Source organism: Symphalangus syndactylus, chromosome 20, assembly GCF_028878055.3.
Source record: "Symphalangus syndactylus isolate Jambi chromosome 20, NHGRI_mSymSyn1-v2.1_pri, whole genome shotgun sequence".
NCBI lineage: Eukaryota > Metazoa > Chordata > Mammalia > Primates > Hylobatidae > Symphalangus > Symphalangus syndactylus.
This window is the reverse complement of record NC_072442.2, coordinates 35,245,150-35,268,731: the sequence shown is the minus strand read 5'-3', so window position 1 is coordinate 35,268,731 and position 23,582 is coordinate 35,245,150. Positions and strand designations below refer to the sequence as shown.

Below are 23,582 nucleotides of genomic sequence, written 5' to 3'. Positions count from 1 at the left end.
TAGGGGGGAAGCTTGGTGCAGGGAGGAGGATGGATGAGATCTGGTGTCCGTTGATTAAAGGGGACCTAGGATACGGGGTAACCAGCCTCTCTTCCCTTACCCAGTACCCTCGTGTTGCGGCCTGGTTTCCAGGGCCTGCCCTTTTCCCAAACCTCTCTGCCCCTTGCCTCTAGGATAGGGAGTCATACTTGGCCTAGACCATTCCTTGATGGTATTTAGGCTTCTCCAAGGCTGGCTTCTGGTTTTTCTGTTGCTCAGGCTTTCCAACCACTGGAAATGGGGGAAGTGGTAGGGGGGCGGGTACCACTGGTTTTTAAAATCACTGCTTAGGCTGATTTTTATGTTGATGGAAATAAATTCACGGGAAACTCTGCAGAGCTTGGGGGACGCCTGCCCCAAGGCCAGGCACTTGTTCAGGGTTTGCAGAATGCAGGGGTGGGGTTATGTCTGTGCCACTCCTAGCTGGGCCAAGGCAGGCTGGCTTTCTCATCAAGTTTATGGGGCCTTCAGCTTGGAAGGGAGGGGCAGGGGATGTGGCCTGAAATCAGGAAGGTGGGGTTAAGGCAGCCAGGGGATGAGGGGAGAAGTGTGGGGTGTTGGTAATACCGGAGCCACAGGCATAGACAGGTGGCTGCTCCAGGGAAACAGGGCACTGAGAGAGCTCCAACTGGAAGAGAATGGTGTCCCTGCTCTCAATTTTCTTTCAGATCTGGGGCCCTGCAGAGATCTAGTCTGCTCACTCCCAGCACCTCTGCATCCAGACCCCAGGCCCCTACCAATGATGTCTCTGTTTCCACCTTCGGCTGCCCTCCACTTTCCCTTTTCTTTTATGAATTCCTTCCCAGTTCCTCAGATAGCTCACCCGATCCCTCTGCACGTGCTGAAAGCCCTCTTCAAACACCCTTTCTGGACCCTCTAGGTTGCTTATGGAACCACAGAGAACAGTCCCGTGACATTCTCAAACTTCCCTGAGGACACTGTGGAGCAGAAGGCAGAAAGCGTGGGCAGAGTTATGCCTCACACGGAGGTAAGCCCCTGACCAAGACTCCGAAGTCACACCTCCCGTCACCCAACTGGGGTGCACCCAGCTGGGACATCTGTTGCTTTCAGTGAGAGAGTCAAATGGCTCACTCAGGATGCCTAGAGCCCCCCAGCAGCAGGGGCATGCTAGGCCTGGCCCGGAGTGTTCTCTGTGGGCTAAGCATGAAAGGGGAAGAGCTGGAACAGTGGCTGTGAGCGGCTGCCAGCTGAACTTCTCCGCGGCCTCCCTTCCTGTCTGAGGTGTGTTTTTGCCAAGCCCACTGTCTGTTTCAGGGCAGCCAGGGTAGCCTCAAAGAGGAGCCAGAGCACAGAGAGTTTTCCTACACAGCTTCTTTTCTGCCAGTGGTCCTCACCTCTCGCTTTAGCAGAGTTCCTCTTCTTGCTTGGCGTAAACGCTTCATTTCCCAAGCAGCCTATCCCTTTGGGGAGGTCCCTTTGCCCCTCAAAGGTTGCCCCAGAGTGCATCTCAATCTCAAATGCCTAGCCATGCCTCCTTTCCTGCTCCAACACTGGGGCTGTGCCAGCTGGCTCCTGATTTCCCTGCACCCTTCTGCTCCCGCCCCTGGGGGAACGCTGCCCCTGTGCAAAAGCAGTGCTTCCCCTGGGGCTGACCACTGTCCTGGTGTGACTCTGCCCTGCCCTCCCGCCAGAGCAGCCATGTACCCAGGGATTGAGTAGGGATGTGAGCCCCCTCCCGTTTGTGCTACAGCTGCACTGCCACTCTCACTAGGATGCCCACCTGGAAGGGAAACAGAGGTGGGCATCACTCACCCCATTTCATGGACACAGACGCTGAGGCACACAGAGGCTCAGCTTTCCTTGGCATGGTGGCCATGGCTCTTTTCTCTACCAGGCTTTCAGACTCTGCCTCTCCTATTCACAAGATGTTGCCATGCCACCCTCTTTGGCTTATTTGCTGCTTAATGGGAAGTAAGAGGCGACTCCCTTCTCCTCTGCATGGTTGATAATTCTTCAGCTGGCTCTGCAGTCCACAAACCTCTTTGTCTGCAGCAGCTGCCTGCCCGCTCTGTTTCCTCAGCACTCCCAGCCTGGGACTCAGCTCTTCTTTCATGCCCAGCTCAGGTCTCTGACTGGCTTTGGGTCGACTCTAGCCTTTGTCTCCCTTCTCTGGATGGGGATAAGCAGAGCCAGGGGGCCTCATTCCAGGTGGTTGGGTTGGGGGGTTGGGGGCAGGCAAAGCTCTCTCCATTTCCAAGGACCACCTATCCTGAAGCAAGAGGATAGGAAGCCCCAACCTGAGGCCATCCTGTCCCAGGCCCGGATCATGAACATGGAGGCAGGAACACTGGCAGAGTTGAACACGCCCGGGGAGCTGTGCATCCGAGGGTACTGCGTCATGCTGGGCTACTGGGGCGAGCCTCAGAAGACAGAGGAAGCAGTGGATCAGGACAAGTGGTATTGGACAGGGTGAGAAGACAGGGCGGGGTGGAAGCTCTGGCTGCTGAGGGGAGGCTGGAGGTCTTGAGGCTTAGCCAGGAACATTAACCTGGCATCGTGAGGATGTGGGTATCAAGATGAACCCTCACATGCTGGAGTCTTAATTCCAAAATGTATACGGTGGGGATGATCATACATAGCACAGAAGAAAGCAACTGGGTCATCACCCTACACCAGCAGCTGCAAAATCTGAGTCCAGATTCAGTTGCTCATTTGTTAGCTCAGCAAATTCTTATTGGAATTCCTTATGTGCTAGCACCGTTCTCGCCGCTGGAGGTCCACAGGAAAGTAAGATGAGAAGGATCTTGCTTTTTGGAGGAAGACAGATGATGCCCAACATCGATAAATAACACCAAGAAAATAGGCCAGGCGCAGTGGCTCACACCTGTAATCTCAGCACTTTGGGAGGCCGAGGCGGGTGGATCACCTGAAGTCAGAAGTTTGAGACCAGCCTGGCCAACACAGTGAAACCCCACCTCTACTAAAAATACAAAAATTAGCCGGACATGGTGGTGGCATGCGCCTGTAGTCCCAGCTACTCGGGAGGCTGAGGCAGGAGAATCGCTTTAACTCAGGAGATGGAGGTTGCAGTGAACCGAGATTGCGCCACTGCACTCCAGCCTGGGTGACAGAGCGAGACTCCATCTCAAAAACAATGAACACAAAAAAACACCAAGAAAATGAAATAGGGTTATAGGAGAGAAAGTGGCTGTGGTGGGGAGGGGAGCTTCCCTTAGGCTGAGTGGACAGAGAAGATGTCTGGAGATATTTGAGCTGAGACCTGGAAAGAAGCCAGTCATGGAAAGCATATGTATAGATGTGTTGAGAGAGAGAGAATATGTTATAAGTATTGGCTGGTTTTGCCTGCCTCCCCTCCCCTTACTAGACTATTAATTCCAGAGACTGTGTCTTGTTCCTGCTATGTCTCCCAGAGTCTAGAGCAGTGGAAGACACATAGTAGCTGGTCAATAAATGTTTCACGAGTGAGCAGGCAAGTGAGTGAACAAGGCAGAGATGACAGGTTGCCCCTGGGCTTTCCTTACAGAGATGTCGCCACAATGAACGAGCAGGGCTTCTGCAAGATCGTGGGCCGCTCTAAGGATATGATCATCCGGGGTGGTGAGAACATCTACCCCGCAGAGCTCGAGGACTTCTTTCACACGCACCCGAAGGTGCAGGAAGTGCAGGTGAGGCACCTGGCTCAGGTTAGTCCCCAGAAACAAGAAACACACATAAACACGGTGATGTCTGATATTTTTCTGTGGCCCTGGAAGGTGGTGGGAGTGAAGGACGATCGGATGGGGGAAGAGATTTGTGCCTGCATTCGGCTGAAGGACGGGGAGGAGACCACAGTGGAGGAGATCAAAGCTTTCTGCAAAGGGAAGGTGGGAGCCTCCGCCCAACCAAGCTGATGCTGCTCGGTTCTTTGCTCACCCACTCCTCTGCCAACCAGCCTGGGGTGGGGATTGCTCTGCCCTTGACGAAGCTGACTTCCGGCCAGGCCAGCCCCTGGTCCCCTTCCCATACCCCTGTGAGCTTGCCCAGCCTCACGCCTTACCTCCCTCCCTCTGGTCTGTAGATCTCTCACTTCAAGATTCCGAGGTACATCGTGTTTGTCACAAACTACCCCCTCACCATTTCAGGAAAGGTGTGTAAGGTGGAGGAGACTGGGGAGGGCAGCCTGGGCACCTCTGTTTCCTCCAGCAATGGATGTGGAGAGGCTGGCAGTAGGGTGACCGGCTCACCTAATCCTGGTTTGCCTGGGGACTTTTCCTGTTTTGGCACTAAGAGCCGAGAAACCCCTTATTCTTGAGTGAACCAAGACAGCTGGTCACCCTAACTCCTTTTTCTTTCCTCTAGATCCAGAAATTCAAACTTCGAGAGCAGATGGAAAGACATCTAAATCTGTGAATAAAGCGGGAGGAAGGGTCCGCCCAGGCCCTCCTCCTGTCCATCCCCCACATTCCCCTGTCTGTCCTTGTGATTTGGCATAAAGAGCTTCTGTTTTTTTTGGCCTCTTGCTGGTGGGCTCTCTTGGCAGCTACTACGGGATGGAGAAGGGAAGACACTGAGGGAAACTAGCACTTTCAGACCTCCTATTCCTTGTCATTGAGAGTGCAGAGCACCTTGATGTGGATTATATACTTAATTTAACCTTCACCCTTGGTATCCCTTTGAGATACCAACCCATTTTTGTTGTTGTTGTTGTTGTTTGAGATGGAGTCTTGCCCTGTCACCCAGGCTGGAGTGTAGTGGTGCAATCTCAGTTCACTGCAACCTCTGCCTCCCAGATTCAAGTGACTCTCCTGCCTCACCCTCCCAAGTAGCTGGGATTGCTTGTACCCACCACCACACCCAACTAATTTTTGTATTTTTAGTAGAGGCGAGGTTTCACCATGTTGGCCAGGCTGGTCCTCAAACTCCTGACCTCAAGCCATCCGCCTGCCTCAGCCTACCAAAGTGCTGGGATTACAGGCATGAACCACTGCACCTGGCCCCAATTTTTTATTTTTAAGCTACTCTAATTTAATTCTTTTTCACATTGTTGCCAGATTAGTCTAGCAAAAAGTATTCTTTTTTTATATATATAACAGCTTGATTGAGATGTAATTCACATACTCTCCAGTTCACTCCCCCTCCCCCATTTTCTAGAGACAGGATCTCATTCTGTCACCCATGCTGGAGTGCAGTGACATGCTGGAGTGCAGTGACATGACAGGATCTCATTCTGTCACCCATGCTGGAGTGCAGTGACAGTGCAGTGCTGGAGTGCAGTGACTCACTGCAGCGACATGATCATAGCTCACTGCAGCCTTGAACTCCTGGGCTCAAGCAGTCCTCCCACCTCAGCCTCCTGAGTAGCTGGGACTGTCGGAATGTGCTACCATGTCTTAACTAATTTTTAAATGTAGAGATAGGATCTTGCTATGTTGCTTAGGCTGGTCTAGAACTCATGGGCTCAAGCAATCCTCCTGCCTCAGTCTCTCAAAGTGCTGGGACAATCCACCATTTAAAGTATAGAATTCAGTGGTCTTTAGTATATTCACAAATATGTGTAACTATCACCACAGTCAATTTTAAATATTGTCATCACCTAAGAAAGAAACCCTATACTCTTTAACTATTATCTGCCATCCCCCAGCCCCCTTCCTCCACAACCAACCTCATTTTTATTTTTTATTTGTTTTGATTGGTGAACCTGGGGCATCCCTAGTAGGCAGGGCCAGATAAAGCAGGTTGTATCTTGACCCAAGAAATAAAAACAGCTGGGTTCCAAAACGCACATAGGTTCCCAGTTCACAGGAATGGAAACTTGCCTCCTGCCTGCCCCCTTACCTCCCAGCGTGCCTGCCCCCTTACCTCCCAGCATGCCTGCCCAAGGCAGCAGCAGCCTCCTCTTGACTTTTTAAGAAATGAACATATGTTTAAGGTATTTTCAGTACCAGGCTCTACGCTAGGTACTTTCACATTATTTTCTCTCCAAATCTTCCCAACAATCCTTTCAAGTAGCCATTGGTCCCACTTCATGAATGACCCAACAGAAACTCAGGGAGGTTCTGTATCTTGCTCAAGGTCACACAGGTGGATCAGAACCCAGCTGTCTGTTAGGCAGGTTCACTGCACACTGGTTACCAACTTGTCAGAGTCCAGTGAGGCAAACACCCACAAGTTACATAACGCTGAGTCCAGCGAGGCAAACACAAGTGACATGCAACGTGTTTATTACCTATAGGTAGGCACTAAGGGACAACAGAAGGCTGGGATTCATTTGGAGCTGGACCCCTAAGGCTCAGGAAAGCTGCTGAGGCAGATGGGGGATGGACTGCTGTCTGCGCATGCCCGACTTTTTTTTTTGTTTGTTTTGAGATGGAGTCTCGCTCTTTCACCCAGGCTGGAGTGCAGTGGTGTGAACCCCGGGATTCAAGCAATTTTCCTGCCTCAGCCTCCCTGGTAGCTGGGATTACAGGTGTGCACTACCGTGTCCAGCTTTTTTTTTTTTTTTTAGTAGAAACAGAGTTTCGCCATGTTGGCCAGGCTGGTCTTGAACTTCTGACCTCAGGTGATCCACCTGCCTCGGCCTCCCAAAGTGTTGTGATAACAGGCATGAGCCACCACGCCCAGCCAGCTGGACTTGTACTGAAGCTGAGGGGCCCCAGAAACCAGCCCACCCTGTTTTTTGTTTGTTTGTTTGATACAGTCTCACTCTGTCTCCCAGGCTGGAGTGCAGTGGCGCCATCTGGGCTCACTGCAACTTCTGCCTCCCGGGTTCAAGCAATTCTCCTGCCTCAGCCTCCCGGGTAGCTGGGACTACAGGCACGCACCACCACACCTGGCTAGTTTTTTGTATTTTTAGTAAAGATAGGGTTTCACCATGTTAGCCAGGATGGTCTCAATCTCCTGACCTTGTGATCCGCCCGCATCGGCCTCCCAAAGTGCTGGGATTACAGGAGTGAGCCACTGTGCCCGGCTTCTGCCCTGGGTTTTATACCCTGGGGCCATGTGACATGTTGGGCTGAAGTGCTGAAGGACATCCTTTTTCTAGAGGTACTGGAACAGAGCATGGCTGTGCTGGCCAGTCCTTCCTTCCCTCAGGATGTTGCATTCTCTGCACCCTCTACAGTTTTATTTATTTATTTATTGAGACAGTCTTTCTCCACCACCCAGGCTGGAGTGCAGTGCACTGTCTCAGCTCACTGCAACCTCGGCCTCGCAGGTTCGAGGGATTCTCCCTGCTCAGCCTCCCATGTAGCTGGGATTACAGGTGCCCACCACCACGCCTGGATAATTTTTCTATTTTTGGTAGAGACGGGGTTTCAGCATGTTGGCTAGGCTGGTCTTGAACTTCTGATCTCAAGTGATCTGCCCGCCTTGGCCTCCCAAAGTGCTGGGATTACAGGCGTCTACAGTTATTCTTGAGAACTACAAGCAAGAAAGGAGGGGAGAACCAGGTCAGTTCAATGCCATTGGGAGAACTGTCATGCACCGCCTGCCTCTGAAGCCCGTGATGTTTCTGCTTTGTGGGACAGTTGTTCAGGTGCCTGCTTCCCCAGGTCTTCCCCTGCGCCTTCCCCCTCTCTCCTGCACACACCATCTGACTGTCCTCCCAGCACGTACACCTCCAGATGCTTGGGTTGGCCTGACCCAGAACAGCCTACTCTCCCAGCCAAGCCAATTGCCCCTGGGATTTTCTGCTCCTCCAAGATCCCGTGCATAGCCCTGGTGGTGGCTCATGCTTGTAATCCTTAGTTATTCTGGATGCTGAGGCAGGAGGATCGCTTGAGGCCGAAGAGTTCAAGACCTCCCCTCTCCCAAATATTTGTAAATGAAATTAAAAGAAAGATCCAGCCCAAGTGTCTCTTCTGCCCTACTGACTCCCACACTCTTACAACAGATGACCTCAGCACTGAGGCACACGGCTCTGGTGTCCAGCAGGCAGGGAATTAATACGTCTTGCCTGTCCTGGCCGGTTGGCTTGCCTCTCTCCTGTCAGAATGCAACCTGGCTTTATGCACCTAGATGTCCCCAGCGCCCAGTTCTGAGCCAGGCACATCAAATGTCAAGGAATTGACTGAACGATCTAAGAGCTCCTGGATGGGTCCGGGAACTCGCCCGGGTACAAGGTGCCAAAAGCTAGGCAGCCCGCCCCGTGCGGCCTGGGGAAAGAACCGACAGGCGGCCGCGGTGAGCGCCCGGGCGCCCGGCAGGTGGCGCCGCAGCCCCGGGCCCGGGCCTTCTCGTTGCGCGGTCACGCTGCCCCTCTTCCTTCCGCCGGCTGCGCACTCACAGTGAACCCTGCGCGCGTCTCCTGTTGGGGTGCGTGCCCCGCGCTACGCTGGGCGCCATGGCGTTCCCCGGAGCCCGGGCCCGCGTCTGGGCGGCAGCAGCCAGAGCGGCCCAGAGGGGCCACCGCGTGGAGAACGCAGGAGAGTCCCCGAGTCCTGAGCCTGCGGGCCGGCGCGCGGCGCTTTACGTACACGTGAGTAGGGTCGGGGGCGGAGCCCACGGTGTGTGGCCGCAGCCGTGGCTGTGACCGTGGCGGTCCAAAACCCAGGTGGCGGTTTGTCACTCTGTGAACCTGCCTGCCGTGTTTCCGTGCCCCCGTACGAGGTCTGGGATGGGACCTTGTGCCTTGGCAGGGAAATGACTTGGTCCAGAAACCTGAAGTCTCTCCTACTCACCGGCTCGGTGACTCTGACCAAATGGTTCAAATTTCATAAAAATTTTCCTCTTAGCAAGAAAAAATTTTTCTAAGAGCAGTGTTCTGATTCGGTAGCTGGGAAATGGCCCATAGGAAAATTGTATGAAACTTATATGATCCCAGAAAGAGCTTGGGTTGAGTTCCTTCCTGACGTCTGCCGGTTGGAAGAGGCAGCCTAACAAAGGAGTGAGCCTCAGTTTTCTCACATTGAAGTGGATGTAATCACCCCAGTGCGACCTGCCTTGGGGAGTTGTGTGGCTTAGCTGTTCTAGCTACTGTGGAAGGACCTCGGGATGGGGTGGGGGTGGGGTCGGGGATGTGTGCTACTGAGCCCTGGAAGTGGCCAGGGCAGCTCTCACCGCGCACATGCACTCACTGCCCCCAGTGGCCTTACTGCGAGAAGCGCTGCAGTTACTGCAACTTCAACAAGTACATCCCTCGCCGCGTGGAGGAGGCTGCCATGCAGAAGTGTCTGGTGACCGAAGCGCAGACGCTGCTGCGGCTCAGCGGGGTGCAATGGTGGGTAGTGGGGGCTGTAGGCAGCGTTTTGGGAAATATTTGGAGGAGTGGTGGGGCATAGGTGCAGGCAACCCGGAGGGCTCCCCCAGGTCTCATTTCTCCATCCTCTTTCCCCAGGGTGGAGTCTGTGTTCTTCGGTGGGGGGACCCCCAGTTTAGCCAGTCCCCACACGGTGGCTGCTGTCCTGGAGGCTGTGGCACAGACAGCCCACCTGCCTGCAGACTCGGAAGTCACATTGGAGGCTAATCCTACTTCAGCTCCGGGCTCCAGACTGGCAGAGTTCGGGGCAGCAGGGGTCAACAGGTTGTCTATAGGCCTCCAGGTAACCCATGGCACCCACCCCATCCCAGTGCACCCCTCCCTTCAGTGCCATCTCCTCTTTGGTCACATTCATTCACTGGGCAAACATTGAGCACCTTCTGGGTGCCAGGGACACAGTAGGGCCTAGTGCGACACTTTTGTAACTCCTTAATTGTCTGCTGCTGTCATAGACCACAAACTTTATGAGAAAGGGATCAGGTGTGGCTTTTCTATTTCGAGCACTTACCATAGTGCCTGGCACATAGTAGGTGGTCAAAAAAGGTTCGCTACATGACTGGAGACACGGGGGATGCAGACATGTAGCCAAATTATTGCAGCATGGTAAATGTCACCTGTAAAGGGGGTCTCTATAAAAGGCTTCTAGAGTACAGCCTGAAGGGAGGTCACTCTGATGAAATCACTGAAACTTCTCTGGAGGAGATGATGTTTGAATGAAGAGGAGGAGTTCACCAGGTGAGGGGGTGTGGAGGAAACGACATAGGACATGGAAGAGCCTGGCATGTTTTGGGGGAGCTGTGAGTCATTCCTTGTGACTGGAGAGGCTGGAGACAAGGCTGCAAGGTAGAGTCCAAAACCTTTGGTGCCTACCAAGGAGTGTGGGTTTTGTCCTAGTAATGATAGGGAGCCACTGAAGGTTTTTAAGTAGGGAGAAACCTAGTCCTCTCAGGTTGACCTCTGATATTTCCGTAGGACTTCCGGGTTGTGGGCTTTGTTCTGATGGAATATGCTGACAGAAACACATCACTTCTAAGATATTCTTACCCCAAAGTGCATATCTTGAATCTGATTGTCAGGAAACCCTGAATTAAGAGACTTTTACAAAATTAATTTGGTAAGAACAGACAGCACGAGATCTACCCTCTTAACAAGTTTTTAAATGTACAGCACTGTTAACTATAAGCACAGTGTTATACAACCAATCTCCAGAAATTATTCATTTTAAATAATTCATTTAAATACTGTAATTTTTAAATAATCATAATTTATTTAAATTCATTAAATTCTTCATTTTAAACAACTGGCCTGTATTCTTCAAAAATGCCAGTGTCATGAGAGACAAAGAAAGGCTGAGAATCTAAAGGAGACAAGAGACAGCTGAATACAATGTGTGGCCCCTGACTGGGGAAGAAGGAGGAAATTACTACAGTAGATGTTATTGGGACCGTTAGCCAAATTTGAATATGACAATGTATTATGTAATGGTGTTGTGTCAGTGTTGCATTTCCTGAACTCTGTAATTGGATTGCAGTTATGTAAGAGAATGTCCTTGTTCTTTAGGAAATACACACCTAAGTATTTAGAGGTTAGGGAGTATAATATCTATAACTGCTATTCAATATAGTGGCCACTAGCCACAGACTAGTGAGCATTTGAAATGTGGCAAGTTAAGTTTAATTCACTTAAATTTAAATAACCACATGTGGCTACTACCTATCATATTGGACAGTACAGATACGAACATTTCCACCATTGCAGAAAGTTCTTTTGGACAGTGCTGGTTTATAATTTACTGTTAAATGATTCAGCATAATAACAGGTATGTATGTTTAAAGAGAAACAAGTATGGACAAATGGTGAATCTAGATGAAGGGTTTTTTTTGTGATTTTCTTTCAACTTTTCTATAGGTTAGAATTATTTAAAATTGAAAAGTAAAGTAAATAAAGACTGTTGATTTTGGAGTCAGACAGTCCTAAATTCCAGGTTGAACTTTGCAACTGTATGGCCTTGGGCAAGTTACTTAACACCTCTGAACCTCAGTTTTCTCATCTGTAAAATAGAACTAATATTGGAGGGTTACAAAGATTAAATTAGACACCACATAAAAGAGCTTGGCACATAGCGACCCTTCTGTGAACGGCAGCTGTTGGTGCCAGCTTGACCTTCCCCCTCCTGCCTTCCAGCTGCCTGCCACATGCTGCATTCTCCCTGTATCAGTGTCTACAATGGGGTGAGCGTTCTTGTCTCTCTCTGAGCTGCTGGTATGCTTACACCCACCCTCTTTTCCCAGTCCCTAGATGACACTGAGCTCCGGCTGTTGGGACGGACGCACTCAGCCTGCGATGCTCTGCGGACGCTGGCAGAGGCCCGGCGCCTCTTTCCCGGGCGCGTGTCTGTGGATTTGATGCTGGGGCTGCCAGCACAGAAGGTGGGGCCGTGGCTTGGGCAGCTGCAGGAACTGCTGCACCACTGTGATGACCACCTCTCCCTCTACCAGCTGTCCCTGGAGCGGGGCACCGCACTCTTCGCCCAGGTGCAGCGGGGTACCCTTCCAGCCCCTGACCCGGAGCTCGCAGCTGAGATGTACCAGAGGGGCCGGGCCGTTCTTCGGGAGGCTGGCTTCCACCAGTATGAGGTCTCCAACTTTGCCCGGAATGTAAGTTCTGGGGCTGATGGCTGGAGGTGGAGGATGGGCAGACTGCAGTGTGACCAGGGCATTGTGACCTTCTGAAGAGAAGGATCCTGGCTGAGATGGTGGGACATTCTAACCTGGGGCCCCTTACCTGAGTCAAAAACGAGGCCCGCCCTCTTCACTCTGCACTATTTCCTCCCTCCCCACAGGGAGCGCTCAGTACCCACAATTGGACTTACTGGCAGTGTGGTCAGTACCTTGGCATTGGGCCTGGTGAGTCCCGTGAACTACAGAAAAGATGACTCAGGAGAGGAATGTCATGGCTGTGTGAACTTGGGCCACATTAACCTCTCCAAGCCTCTATTTTCTCATATGTAAAATGTGGCAAAAAATAATACCTCCCTATAGAACTGTTGAGCATGAATTGTAAGGGGCTTAATGTCGCACCTTGCACTGCAGTTCTCAGCCTTTAGTGTGTATGAGAATCTCCTGGAGGGCTTGCTAAAAGCCAGGCTGCTGGGCCCCACCCTCAGAATTCCCAATTGGACAGGGCTAGAGGAGAGCCCAAGAATTTATATGTCTTGGCATTTTGGGATATATGATTTAAAAAAAAAAAAAAAAGAAAAAACAAAAAAGGGCCTGGTGTCGCGTGCCTCTAATCTGAGCTACTTGGGAAGCTGAGGTGGGAAGATCGTTTGACCCCAGGCATCCAAGACCAGCCTGGGCAGCATAGTGAGACACCACCTCAAAAAAAAACAAAACAAAACAAAACAAAAACAAGAAAGAAAAGAAAAAGAATTTACATTTCCAGTGTGTTAGAGGCAGTTGCTGCAGGAACTACATGATTTAAATCTGGTAAGCACATAGTATTAATGTGGGGATGGTTGTTGATGTTGTCAGGGGCCCATGGGCGATTTATGCCCCAGGGGGCTGGAGGCCACACCCGGGAGGCTCGAATCCAGACACTGGAGCCTGACAACTGGATGAAGGAGGTGATGCTGTTTGGCCATGGCACCCGGAAGCGTGTCCCCCTGGGCAGGCTGGAGCTGTGAGCATCCAGGGGCACAGGGCTCTCCCCCAGGGTCCCCATACCCCAAGACCACCTCTATTTGTACATCTTTTATTTCCTGTCTTGCCCTGGCCCCTGCCTTGCCACATACTGTATGGTCCCTGTTAGCCTCTTCTAAATGCATCCCAGTGTAGAATTTGGAGAATGGGAGGAACACAGGCCTCCTGTCTAAGACTCCTTGATGATTTTTCTTTGAGGCTGGAGGAAGTTTTGGCCCTGGGGCTACGCACCGATGTGGGGATCACTCACCAGGTAAGGACTTGGGATTCTTGCACACCACTCCCTCCTAAGTCTTGCAGAATCAATGCCCCCTCCCTGCCACCCCCCCCACACACATATACTTCCAATTTCTGTGAGATTGGCAGCTAGAAGTGGGGCCCGGGTCCAGCTGAGGCCTGATAGGCAGAAGCAGTGAGCAGTGGTGCATAGCTAAGAACCCTAGACCAGGGCTGCGGAGACCCAAGTTCCAGCCCTCGTTTTACTGCAACCTTGGACACAAATCCTTTCACCTCTCTCAACCTCAATTTTCTGAGCTCTGTGAAGCAATAGATAGATAAAGGGTTTCCACTTGTTTTTAGGGAGCACTGAAACCTCACATAGGAAGCACAGTAGATAACGATCAAGCAAACCCAGAGCTGCTCTGGATAAAGCAGAGCCATAAAGCCCTGGCTAGAGCTGGCTGAGAGGGGAGGGAAGAGAGGAGGCATAGAGGAAGGCCTGGCTTGGCTGGAAGCTGGGTTCCAGCCTCAGTGGAACAGGAGTGAAGGTGCCCTCCTCCCTGCTGGCCCATTGGCCTGGTTCTGGTTTCACGCATGTCAGCTGCTGAGATCTCCATGCTGGACTGGACCCTCCCCCACCTCTCACCACACCCCAACTACATGGCCCTGAGTAGCCAGGCCAGCTCCCCACCTCTGACCCTCTGGCTTCCCCAGCACTGGCAGCAGTTTGAGCCCCAGCTGACCCTGTGGGACGTGTTTGGAGCGAACAAGGAGGTGCAGGAGCTGCTGGAGCGGGGCCTACTGCAGCTGGATCACAGGTGTGTTGGGGGTGCTGGGCAGAGGGGTCTGAGGCATCCCAGGGAGCCCTGACTACAGCTCTCCACAGACCCAGGAGAAGTGAGAAAGACTGACTGGTAAGGAGGGGCCTGCAGGTGCTGGGGGCTTGGCCCTGCTGGGGGATGGGCTTGAAATCGGTAAGATGAAGTAGTCACCTTCAGGCCTCTTGGTTTTCCAGGGGTCTTCGGTGTTCCTGGGAGGGTCTGGCTGTGCTAGATTCTCTCTTGCTGACGCTCCTGCCTCAGCTCCAAGAGGCCTGGCAGCAGAGAACCCCCTCCCCTGTGCCAGGAGGATGACAAAATGTTCCTGTGTTCCAGGGTAATGCCAGGTGGGTTTTGAGAGCCGGTCGGTACTGCAGACATCTCTTCTGCATTGTCGGGTGCCGTCTCTGCTGCATGTGGTCATTGGCCAGCCCTGGCATCCCCAGGGGAATGGCAGCAGTGAGGTAGATGGGAGGACATTTCTGGTCGGTGAACTGGCATCCCATTCAGCTTCTCAGGACTCACAGGCCAGCATGTGTTCCGTGGCTGGGAATTGCCTACCACCCACATCAGCTTCTGTTTACCTTTTTGGCATCAAATAATGAACAGTGTTTGGAAATCTTTCTACAGGCAACTACCTCCCCAAGAGAAGCCTTCCTTACTTTGGAGTAAGGTCCTAAGACAGCTGGATGAGTCAGGAAAACCATGTCCCCTCTAGGTATTATTAATATAAGCAGGAAGGGATCTATTATAGGAATGAGGTATTTATAAAACCACTGAAAGGGACAGAGAAGTGAAAATTGGAGAAAGCCAGTAACAACTGTCAGAAATCAGCAACATGCAGGAGGCACAGAAAACTCCTGCTGATGGTCTCAGCTTCCAGCAGCACAAAAGCAGATGATGTACTGGAAAGTGCTCAGAAGATGCTACAAAACCTCATGCCTACTGTCTGCCACTGCTGGAAAAGGAATCATGGTTTCTAGACGTGCCTCTCATTAGTGGACTTTAAAGCAAATCCTGGCTGGCAGGAAATTCTGAGGAATATAGTTCTTAGGCTTCCAGCCTCTACCATGCAGGAGAGAACACAGAAGGACTGATACATGTTGGTGGATCCATGTATGTGTCCAGCACAGCGGCCTGCTGGACTCTGAGAACTGGGAAAGATCAGAGCAAGCCTTGTCTCTTACTTCAGGAAACCAGAATATGTTTGGGGTGGTAGGAGCCACGCAGACTCTCCTGAGTCCCCTCACTGACTTCCTTCCCCCTGTGCCTTTCCTTTGAGAGTGAAGGTGGGTGGAGTTGACCAGAGAAAGGGGAGAGAATTCAGGAAAGACCCAAAGTGTTTGTAATTCTTCTTTGTCCTTTTACCTACAGAAATGGTCACATGGTTCTATTTAAATAGCCTAATAAACACATCTGGAGCCTGTCTTGACTGTGGTCCTCTCCTTTGAGCTCCTTCCTAGAGCATGGAATCCTGATTTCAGGACTAGAAGCTTAGCCTAGGGCTGAGATTCCTTCCCCCGCTCCCTACATTTTATTTTGAAGGATTTCAGACCTACAGAAAAGATGAAAGAATAGTTCAATGGAGGCCCTATATCGTTTGTCTACTATGTAGCTGTAAAGTCTGGAAATAGGCAAATATTCATAATGCCATCAAGAACATCTTCAATCTATAGAAAAATATGATAGGCCAGATGGGGTGGCTCATGCCAGCACTAGGGGAGGCCAAGACGGGAGAATCACTTGAGCCCAAGAGTTTGAGACCAGCCTGGGCAACATAGCAAGACTCTGCTTCCAAAAAATAAAATAAAAAAAAGTTTCCATACTTTGTGGTTACCCTATAGATTCATCAATTGTTAATTTTTGGCCACATTTACTTCATCTTTAGATGTCTGTATAATTTTTTTTCTGAATAATTTAAAAGTTGTAGACATCAGGCTGGGCGCAGTGACTCACACCTGTAATCCCAGCACTTTGGGATGCTGAGGCAGGTGGATCACTTGAGGTCAAGAGTTCAAGACCTGCCTGGCCAACATGGCAACACACCTTCTCTACCAAAAAAAAAAAAATACAAAAATTAGCTGGGCGTGGTGGCATGCGCCTGTAGTCCAGCTACTCGAGAAGCTGAGGCAGGAGAATCACTTGAACCCGGGAGGCGAAGGTTGCAGTGAGCCGAGATTGTGCCACTGCACTCCAGCCTGTGACAGCGAGACGCTGTCTCAAAATAAATAAATTCATTAACTACATATAATCATTATAGATAATTTTAGCCTTTCTCCATTAAAAAAAGAGGTTTCCATTTTTTAAAGGGATGATACTTCTTTTTTCTTTTTTTGAGACGACTTCACTGTGTCGCCAAAGCTGGAATGTCATGGCATGACCACAGCTCACTGTAGTTGTGACCTTTCAGGTTCAAGCGATCCTCCCACCTCCCACCTCAGCCTCCCAAGTAGCTGAGACTACAGGTGTGTACCACCATGCCTGGCTAATTGTTTAAGTTTTTGTGGAGATACGGTCTCCCTATATTTCCCAGGCTGGTCTCAAACTCCTGGGCTCAAGTGATCCTCCCACCTCAGCCTCCCAAAGTGCTGGGATACAGATGTGAGCCATTGTGATACCCTTAACCTGGAAGTTGTATGTTACATGTGTGAGACGGAGTGGGGAGGGGCATTTTCCTGGGAAGAGGCTCCATAAGTTTCATACCTTATGTCATAGGGTACCATGATGCCAGAAGTAATCTAGTATCACTGCCAAATGAGGCATGCTAAGCTCAGCCTCTAGCTGAGTGACTAAGAATGGGGCCTCCCCACCTCTCAGGTAAGCACGTGCATTTCCCTGTGCCCAGTGGGTGTGAATATCAGTCCTTCTTGATCCTGTGGTAACATGGTAAGTGTTACTACCTCTCCTTTATTCATGAAATATTAAGCAAGCACAAATGGTGTGCCAGGGACTGCACTGGGCGACAGGGAGGAACAAGACCCGTCCTGGCCCTCAAGGCACTCACTGCCATGTTGATAGATGTGTAAAGAGATTAATTCCAGGCTTCTCAGTCAAGGTGTGCAGGCAGGTCATGGGAGCCAGGGGCACGTTTCGTTCGGAGGGACTAGGAGCAGGAAAGGAGATACCCTTTTCTTACCACCTCCATTGCCCCTGCTGCACTGGAAAGCCTGGCCCTGGGGCAGCCTGTGGGGTGACCCGTGCTGCTCGGGGAGCTGCTTCCTGAGACTTCCCCTGATCTTGACATTCAAGAAGCGAGCACGGGGCCGAGGCAGGTGCACCATCAGATAATCTGGGACCACTCAGGTTTCTCCCAGCTGCCAGGGCTTGGGCCACTTGAGACGTCCGGGCCCTCCCTGCCACGACACCTCATGAGGCCCGTGCAGAGGAGCTGGGTAGGAGCCAGGGCCAAGTGGGGGTGGCACAGATCACCTGTGACTCAGTCTGGTCTTTCCTTCACCAAATGAATCAGAAGCTCCTGGAGGTGGAGCCCAGGAATCTAGTTTTTCAATGCTCATAGATGGCCCTAATGATCATTCCCTTTTGAGAACCCCTGATTACAATCATTTCTTCCTTCCATGCCAGGAGCTGGGGGCAGGAGGAAAGGGGGACATGGCTATTTCCAGTGTCCTGTGACAAAGTGGGAAGGGGGGCCTTCATTCCACATCCCAGCCCTTCCATGACTCATCCATCAGGGGGCTTCTCCTCCCCCGTAGTGGGACCTGGGTTGTCATCTTTTCACCTGCCCTACCTGGACGCAAGTAAAAGGGGTGAACAGCCCCCTTTGGTGATGAAGTTGGGGACTTACAGTACAAGTGGTTATGTGGTTACAGCTTGAAGCAACAAACCCTCTGCGTGCAGGCAGAGCACTGATCATTTGAATGCCCTCCAACTGAGCCACCCCTCCCCACTGCTGAATTGTGTGAGGTCGACAGGACGGCTTTTTTCATTTCCATCTTACAGATAGGGACATTCATGGAGGCTCTCTAACTTGACTCAAGTCCTATAAGCGTAAGTAGAAGGCCTGGCATAACACTTCTGGGCATCCAGAACTTTCTGTCCCATCGTTGTTTTCTCCTTGCTGTAGGTCCAGATCAAGTGGTCTGCCTCTTAAATTAGGCAAAGTCCGGACCTCTCAAATTTAGGGACAGGGAGGGTGAGGGTCTCACTGTGTCCCCCAGGCTGGAGTACAATGTTACGATCACAACTCACTGCAGCCTCAAACTCCTAGGCTCAAGTGATCCTCCCACATCAGCTCACCAGCCCCTTGTAGCTGGCATCATGCCCGTGAGACCGTTCACCTCTCCTCTCACACCCTTCCGCAAAGAAAAGAACTTTAAATAATAGAATGAAATCACTTGTGTGGTAGATTGTATCATGTCCAAAATGTTTGCTACCCCTCCTTGGCATGATCCTCACCTGAGGGCCTGGGGAGGATTATATACCCCTACCTTGTTGAACCTGGAAGGGCCATGAAACTTGCCTAGCACTGGTTGTAAGAGCCGGTGGGTGGTCCATCAGCTGTCTGTTGCAGTGACCTGCAATGTTCACATGGAGGCTGGTTTGTCAGCCTAGGTCCCAGGGTGAAGAAGATGGTCAGAGCAGCCAGCCACAATAGACATGAACAGTAGAGAGAAATTAACCCCTGCCATTGTAGACCAGTAGACTTTCCAGTGGTTGCTGCACCATAATTGAGACTAAACTGTCTGATTCAGTTTGTAATCCCACCATTCAAAGATTAGCCATTGTTAAGATTCTGGTGTGTATCTTAGCAGAAATTCTGATATGCAAATTAATGTATTTAGATGCACAATCTTACAAAAATGGGATAATGCACATCTTGCTTTGAAGCTTTCTTGTCTTAGCTAATATGTACTGAGTGTCTTTCCATGGTAAATTTATATCTAGATCCAATTTTTCAGTGTTGGGATCACAGTGTGGCTCCATAGTGTACTAATGCATGGTTATGGCAAAAAATGTTGTTTTCCCAGTTTCTTTTATTTTCTCTTTCTTTCCTTCTTTTTTTCTTTTTTCTTTTTTTTTTTTCATCTCTGTCACCCAGGTTAGAGTGGAGTGCAGTGGCACAGTCCTGGCTCACTGCAGCCTCAACCTCCTGGACTCAAGCAATGTTCCCACCTTAGCCTCCTGAGTAGCTGGAACCACCACACCTGGCTAATTTTTAAATTTTTTGTAGAGGCAGGGTTTTGCCATGTAACTCACATTGCTTTTGAACTCCTGAGCTCAAGCAATCCTTCCCTCTTGGCCTCCCAAAGTGCTGGGATTACGGGGGTTACAGGTGTGAGCCACCGCACTCAGCCTCCAGTTCCTTTTTTTTTTTCTTTTTTTGAGACAGAGTCTTGCTCCCTTGCCCAGTCTGGAGTGCAGTGGTGCAATCTTGGCTCACTACAACCTCTGCCCCCCAGGTTCAAACAATTCAACATCAACCTCCCAGGCTCAAGTGATCCTCCTACCTCAGTTCTGTACCCCTTTGTAGCTGATACTACAGATACACACCAGCGTGCCCAGCTAATTTTTAAATTTTTTACAGAGATGCAGTCTCACTATGTGGCCCAGGCTGGTCTTTTTTTTTTTTTTTTTTTTGAGATGGAATCTTACTCTATCACCCAGGCTGGAGTGCATTGGCATGATCTAGCCTCACTGCAACTTCTGCTGTTCAGGTTCAACCGATTCTCCTGCCTCAGCCTCCTGGAGTAACTGGGATTACAGGTGCCTGCCACTGTGCCTGGCTAATTTTTGTATTTTTAGTAGAGATGGGGTTTCACTATCTTGGCCAGGCTGGTCTTGAACTCCTGACCTCGTGATCCACCTGCATCAGCTTCCCAAAGTGCTGGGATTACAGGTGTGAGCCACCGCGCCCAGCCACCCAGGCTGGTCTTGAACTCCTGGCTTCAAGTGATCCTCCCGCCTCAGTCTCCCAGTGTTGGGATCACAGGCGTGAGCCACTGAACCCCGCTTAATTTTTGATAAATATAAACTCTGTGATGAACATGTTATGTAAATATTTTTATGCAATGGTTTGATCATTTTCTTAGGTTTAGGTTAAATCTCAAGAAGTGGAATTGCTGACTCTAAGGATTTGCACATCCTTTGTTTGGATACACAATGCCAGACTACCCGCCAGGAAGCCTGCCCATTTCACACCACTTTTGCCAGCCTGCTAGTGCTCTTTTCTCAACCACATCAATAGCAAGCGTGATCAATTTTTCCAGATGATTCCAACTTGAAGAGCATTCCTTTTTTTTTTTTTTTTTGAGACAGAGTCTTGCTCTGTCCCCCAGGCTGGAATGCAGCAGCTTGATCTTGGCTCACTGCAACCTCCGCCTCCCACGTTCAGGCGATTGTCTTGCCTCAGCCTCCCGAGTAGCTGGGACTACAATTGCACTCCCCCACACCTGGCTCATTTTTTTTTGTATTTTTAGTAGAGATGGGGTTTCGCCATGTTGGCCAGGCTGGTCTCAATCTGTTGACCTCGTGATCCGCCCACCTTGGTCTTCCAGAGTGCTGGGATTGCAGGCGTGAGCCACCGCGCCCGGCCTAAAGAGCATTCTTGATCCTAGCTTTATCATCAGTACTGCCTTGGCAACTGTTTTGTCCATCTGATTGATCACTGCCAAGTCAGAAAGCAAAGGGGATACAACCTCTGGGACCACCTAGGTAGAAGACTGAGCTGGAACTCAGTCTAATTTCCATGTCTTGTACATTACGTCTGAGTTTCTCTTACTTAGCTGACCCCCTCCTGGGAGAATCCTAGGTCTCCCTTTTATCTTTCTCTCCCTGCTGCCCCTTCTCCCTGAGGGGATTTTTAAGGCCAATTTTAAAATTATTATTATGAAACAAATAACAAAATAGAAATATTGGACAGAATTCTAAATGAAAAAGAAAAAAGGATCACTCATAATCAGTGGTCCCAACAAATTACCTTGTTTTTACTTGCCTTATTTGCCTGTGTTCCCTTCCAGTCCTAGTCCAAATGCATGCCATATATTTACCCAGATGTGACCCTAGCCCAGATCTAATTTTGCATTCTGCCCCTTTCAGTTCTCTTGTCATAAGCAGTTTTCCACATTGCTACATGGTCATCATCTTATTCTAATTGTTGCACAACGTTCCAATGAGTGAATAATTTAATCATCATTACCCTAATGTAAGTCACTTACATGGTTGCTCAATTTTCCTATAATAAATATTGCTGTAGTGCATGCTTTTGTGTATATGGCTTCTTCCTTCATTTGAATTATTTCCTTAGGTCAATTCTCAAGAGTGAGATAGGTCAAAAGGTACGAAGGCTTTAATGATTCTTAGCATGAGAACCGGAACATTGTTTTCCAAAGGATTTTTGTTTCTTTTTTTTTTTTTTATTTTCCTGCTCAAAAGTTAATACATGCTATCTTTCAACCATTTAGAAGAAAGCAAAAATTCTACTAACCAGAAATTTACCACTACTAACATTTGGCCAACCATTCCTCCAGGCATCTCTGGATATACACATCTATCTATATGTATAATCTGCATAGATATACATATAGATGTAGACATAAAAATAATTTTTCACAAAAGGGATCACACCTCCATGCCAGTTTTGCAACCTGCTTTTTTACTCAACAACATGTCCTGGGTTTTTCTAATTGGTTCTGCCACCACCAGTGCCTAGGTGGTAGCAAAATGTAGTACAGCAGTAGCTGTAAGCCACACACTGTACCAAGAATTTTATGTACATTAGCTAATTTAAGCTCTGCAATAACCAAATGAGATAAGTTCTATTATCATCATGCCCATTTTACAAATGAGGAAACAGGCTCAGAGAAATTGACTGCACAGGGTCACAGAGCTAGGAAGTGGTGGGGCTGGCACTCCAAAACAGATGTTTATACAAGTAATACACAAACACATGTCTATTGTAAAAGATGAAAATAATAAATGCAAGCAAGAGCATAGCATAGAAACTAAAGTGTGGGCTGGGCGCAGTGGCTCATGCCTGTAATCCCAGCACTTTGGGAGGCCGAGGTGGGTGGATCACGAGGTCAGGAGATCGAGACCATCCTGGCTAACACGGTGAAAGCCCGTCCCTGCTAAAAATACAAAAAATTAGCCGGGCGTGGTTTTGGGCATCTGTAGTCCCAGCTACTGGGTGGGGGCGCTGAGGCAGGAGAATGGTATTAACCCAGGAGGCGGAGCTTGTAGTGAGCTGAGATGGTGCCACTGCACTACAGCCTAGGTGACAGATCAAGGCTCCGTCTCAAAAAAAAAAAAAAAAAAGAAACTAAACTAAAGTGTGAAAGACTTCCACAGAGGTTTGGTGTGTGTATCAGTTAAGTTTAGGTTCAATTGCATATAACAGAAAACCAAAATAGCATAGGCTTAAACAAGATAGGATTTGTTTTCTTCACGTAAAAGAAGTCTGCACATAGCATTTCAGGGCTAGCATGGTGGGCCCATGCTCATTAGTCATGAAGAACCCATTTTCAGTTTATGGCTTCGTCCCTAAGGTCTCCACGTAGACTAATGTTGTCCCTGGAGCTCCAGCCATCATGCCTGCATTCTAGGCAATAAGGAGAAGGCTGGAGGAGCAATGCCATGGTTTTTCCCAGATGAATCAGCCTCTCTCTAAAGAGCTTTCCCTAAAGTCCCCCTACCCTATGATATCGCCTTCTTTTCTAAATTTATTTTTTTATTTTTTTGAGATGGAATCTCACTCTGTTGCCCAGGCTAGAGTGCAGTGGCACGATCTTGGTTCACTGCAGCCTCCACCTCCCAGTTCTAGTGATTCTCCTGCCTCAGCCTCCCAAGTAGCTGGGAATACAATTGTGCACCACCACGCCCAGCTAATTTCTGTATTTTTAGTAGAGACAGGGTTTCACCATGTTGGCCAGGCTGGTCTCGAACTCCTGAGCTCAGGTGCTCCACCCACCTCGGCCTCCCAAAGTGCTGGGATTATAGGCGTGAGCCACTGCACTAGGCGTGAGCCACTGCACCCGGCCTGATATCAGTTTATTTCTAATTGGCCACCCTTATCCACAGGGAGGCTGTGCAGTGTAGTTTTTAAACTGAGCATTTTGCAGCTTCTCCAACCCCAGCTCCCCCCATAATACAAGTGCTTAGTTAATTTTTTTTAAGGGGGAAAGAATTGATATTAAAGGAAAATTAGACAATTCTGCCACCATATATATCCTTCCCAATCCCTTCCTACAAATTTATATATGTATATATTGTGAAAGTTGATTGTACAAATTGGGTCATTCTTGCCATACTCAACTAAATCAGAGTCAATGGGTTGGGGAGAAAAGCACTTGGGACACATAACTTCGCTTCAATAAGTACATTTTCCACAAGCTTGGCTGCTGAAACTGCCTCTTAAAACCTGAAACTAGTTTTATCTGATGGTTACTGAAACAACCTGCTGCAACTCTAAGGCTAGATTTACCCACTACCTTCACTCACCAGTCAGCACTTGCCATCCCCAAAACCTTACTAGCACCAGTGAACTATCTTTCAAAACAATTCTCCTTTTCATAAAACCCCCAAACCTCTCTTTGTTCTTTGGCTGTACTAAAGACCACCCAGTCTGTGTGT

At 49.6% G+C, this 23,582-nt stretch overlaps 2 protein-coding genes across 13 annotated transcripts in view; both read left to right on the top strand.

Annotated features, from left to right (window-relative positions):
- The window catches only part of ACSF2 (acyl-CoA synthetase family member 2), a 48,999-nt gene extending 44,492 nt beyond the window's left edge, over positions 1–4,507 (top strand). For 4 of the 7 annotated variants that reach the window (XM_055257537.2, XM_055257535.2, XM_055257539.2 and 1 more), the window contains 6 exons: positions 920–1,027; positions 2,318–2,469; positions 3,545–3,686; positions 3,774–3,884; positions 4,079–4,147; positions 4,360–4,507. In XM_055257537.2, coding sequence (XP_055113512.1) covers positions 920–1,027; positions 2,318–2,469; positions 3,545–3,686; positions 3,774–3,884; positions 4,079–4,147; positions 4,360–4,410 — 633 coding nt within the window. In that variant the 3' untranslated portion in view covers positions 4,411–4,507. The remainder of the gene's footprint in view (positions 1–919; positions 1,028–2,317; positions 2,470–3,544; positions 3,687–3,773; positions 3,885–4,078; positions 4,148–4,359) is intronic. The other 3 variants (XM_063628268.1, XM_063628266.1, XM_063628267.1) reach the window with 2 other exon arrangements.
- Positions 4,508–8,192: 3,685 nt separating this feature from the next.
- Positions 8,193–16,843, top strand: RSAD1 (radical S-adenosyl methionine domain containing 1). 6 transcript variants are annotated; one of them, XM_055258676.2, is made up of 10 exons: positions 8,193–8,476; positions 9,084–9,217; positions 9,335–9,539; positions 11,548–11,913; positions 12,099–12,162; positions 12,790–12,937; positions 13,156–13,210; positions 13,891–13,994; positions 14,192–14,341; positions 16,710–16,843. In XM_055258676.2, exons 1-9 carry the CDS (start codon positions 8,342–8,344, stop codon positions 14,307–14,309), a joined length of 1,329 nt encoding a protein of 442 aa, XP_055114651.1. In that variant the 5' UTR covers positions 8,193–8,341; the 3' UTR covers positions 14,310–14,341; positions 16,710–16,843. The 6 variants fall into 6 exon arrangements, with proteins under 6 accessions (XP_055114651.1, XP_055114650.1, XP_063484333.1 ...); XM_055258675.2 differs by lacking the exon at positions 16,710–16,843 and adding an exon at positions 14,625–15,421; XM_063628263.1 differs by lacking the exon at positions 16,710–16,843 and having other exon boundaries at positions 14,192–15,421.
- Positions 16,844–23,582: the final 6,739 nt, after the last annotated feature.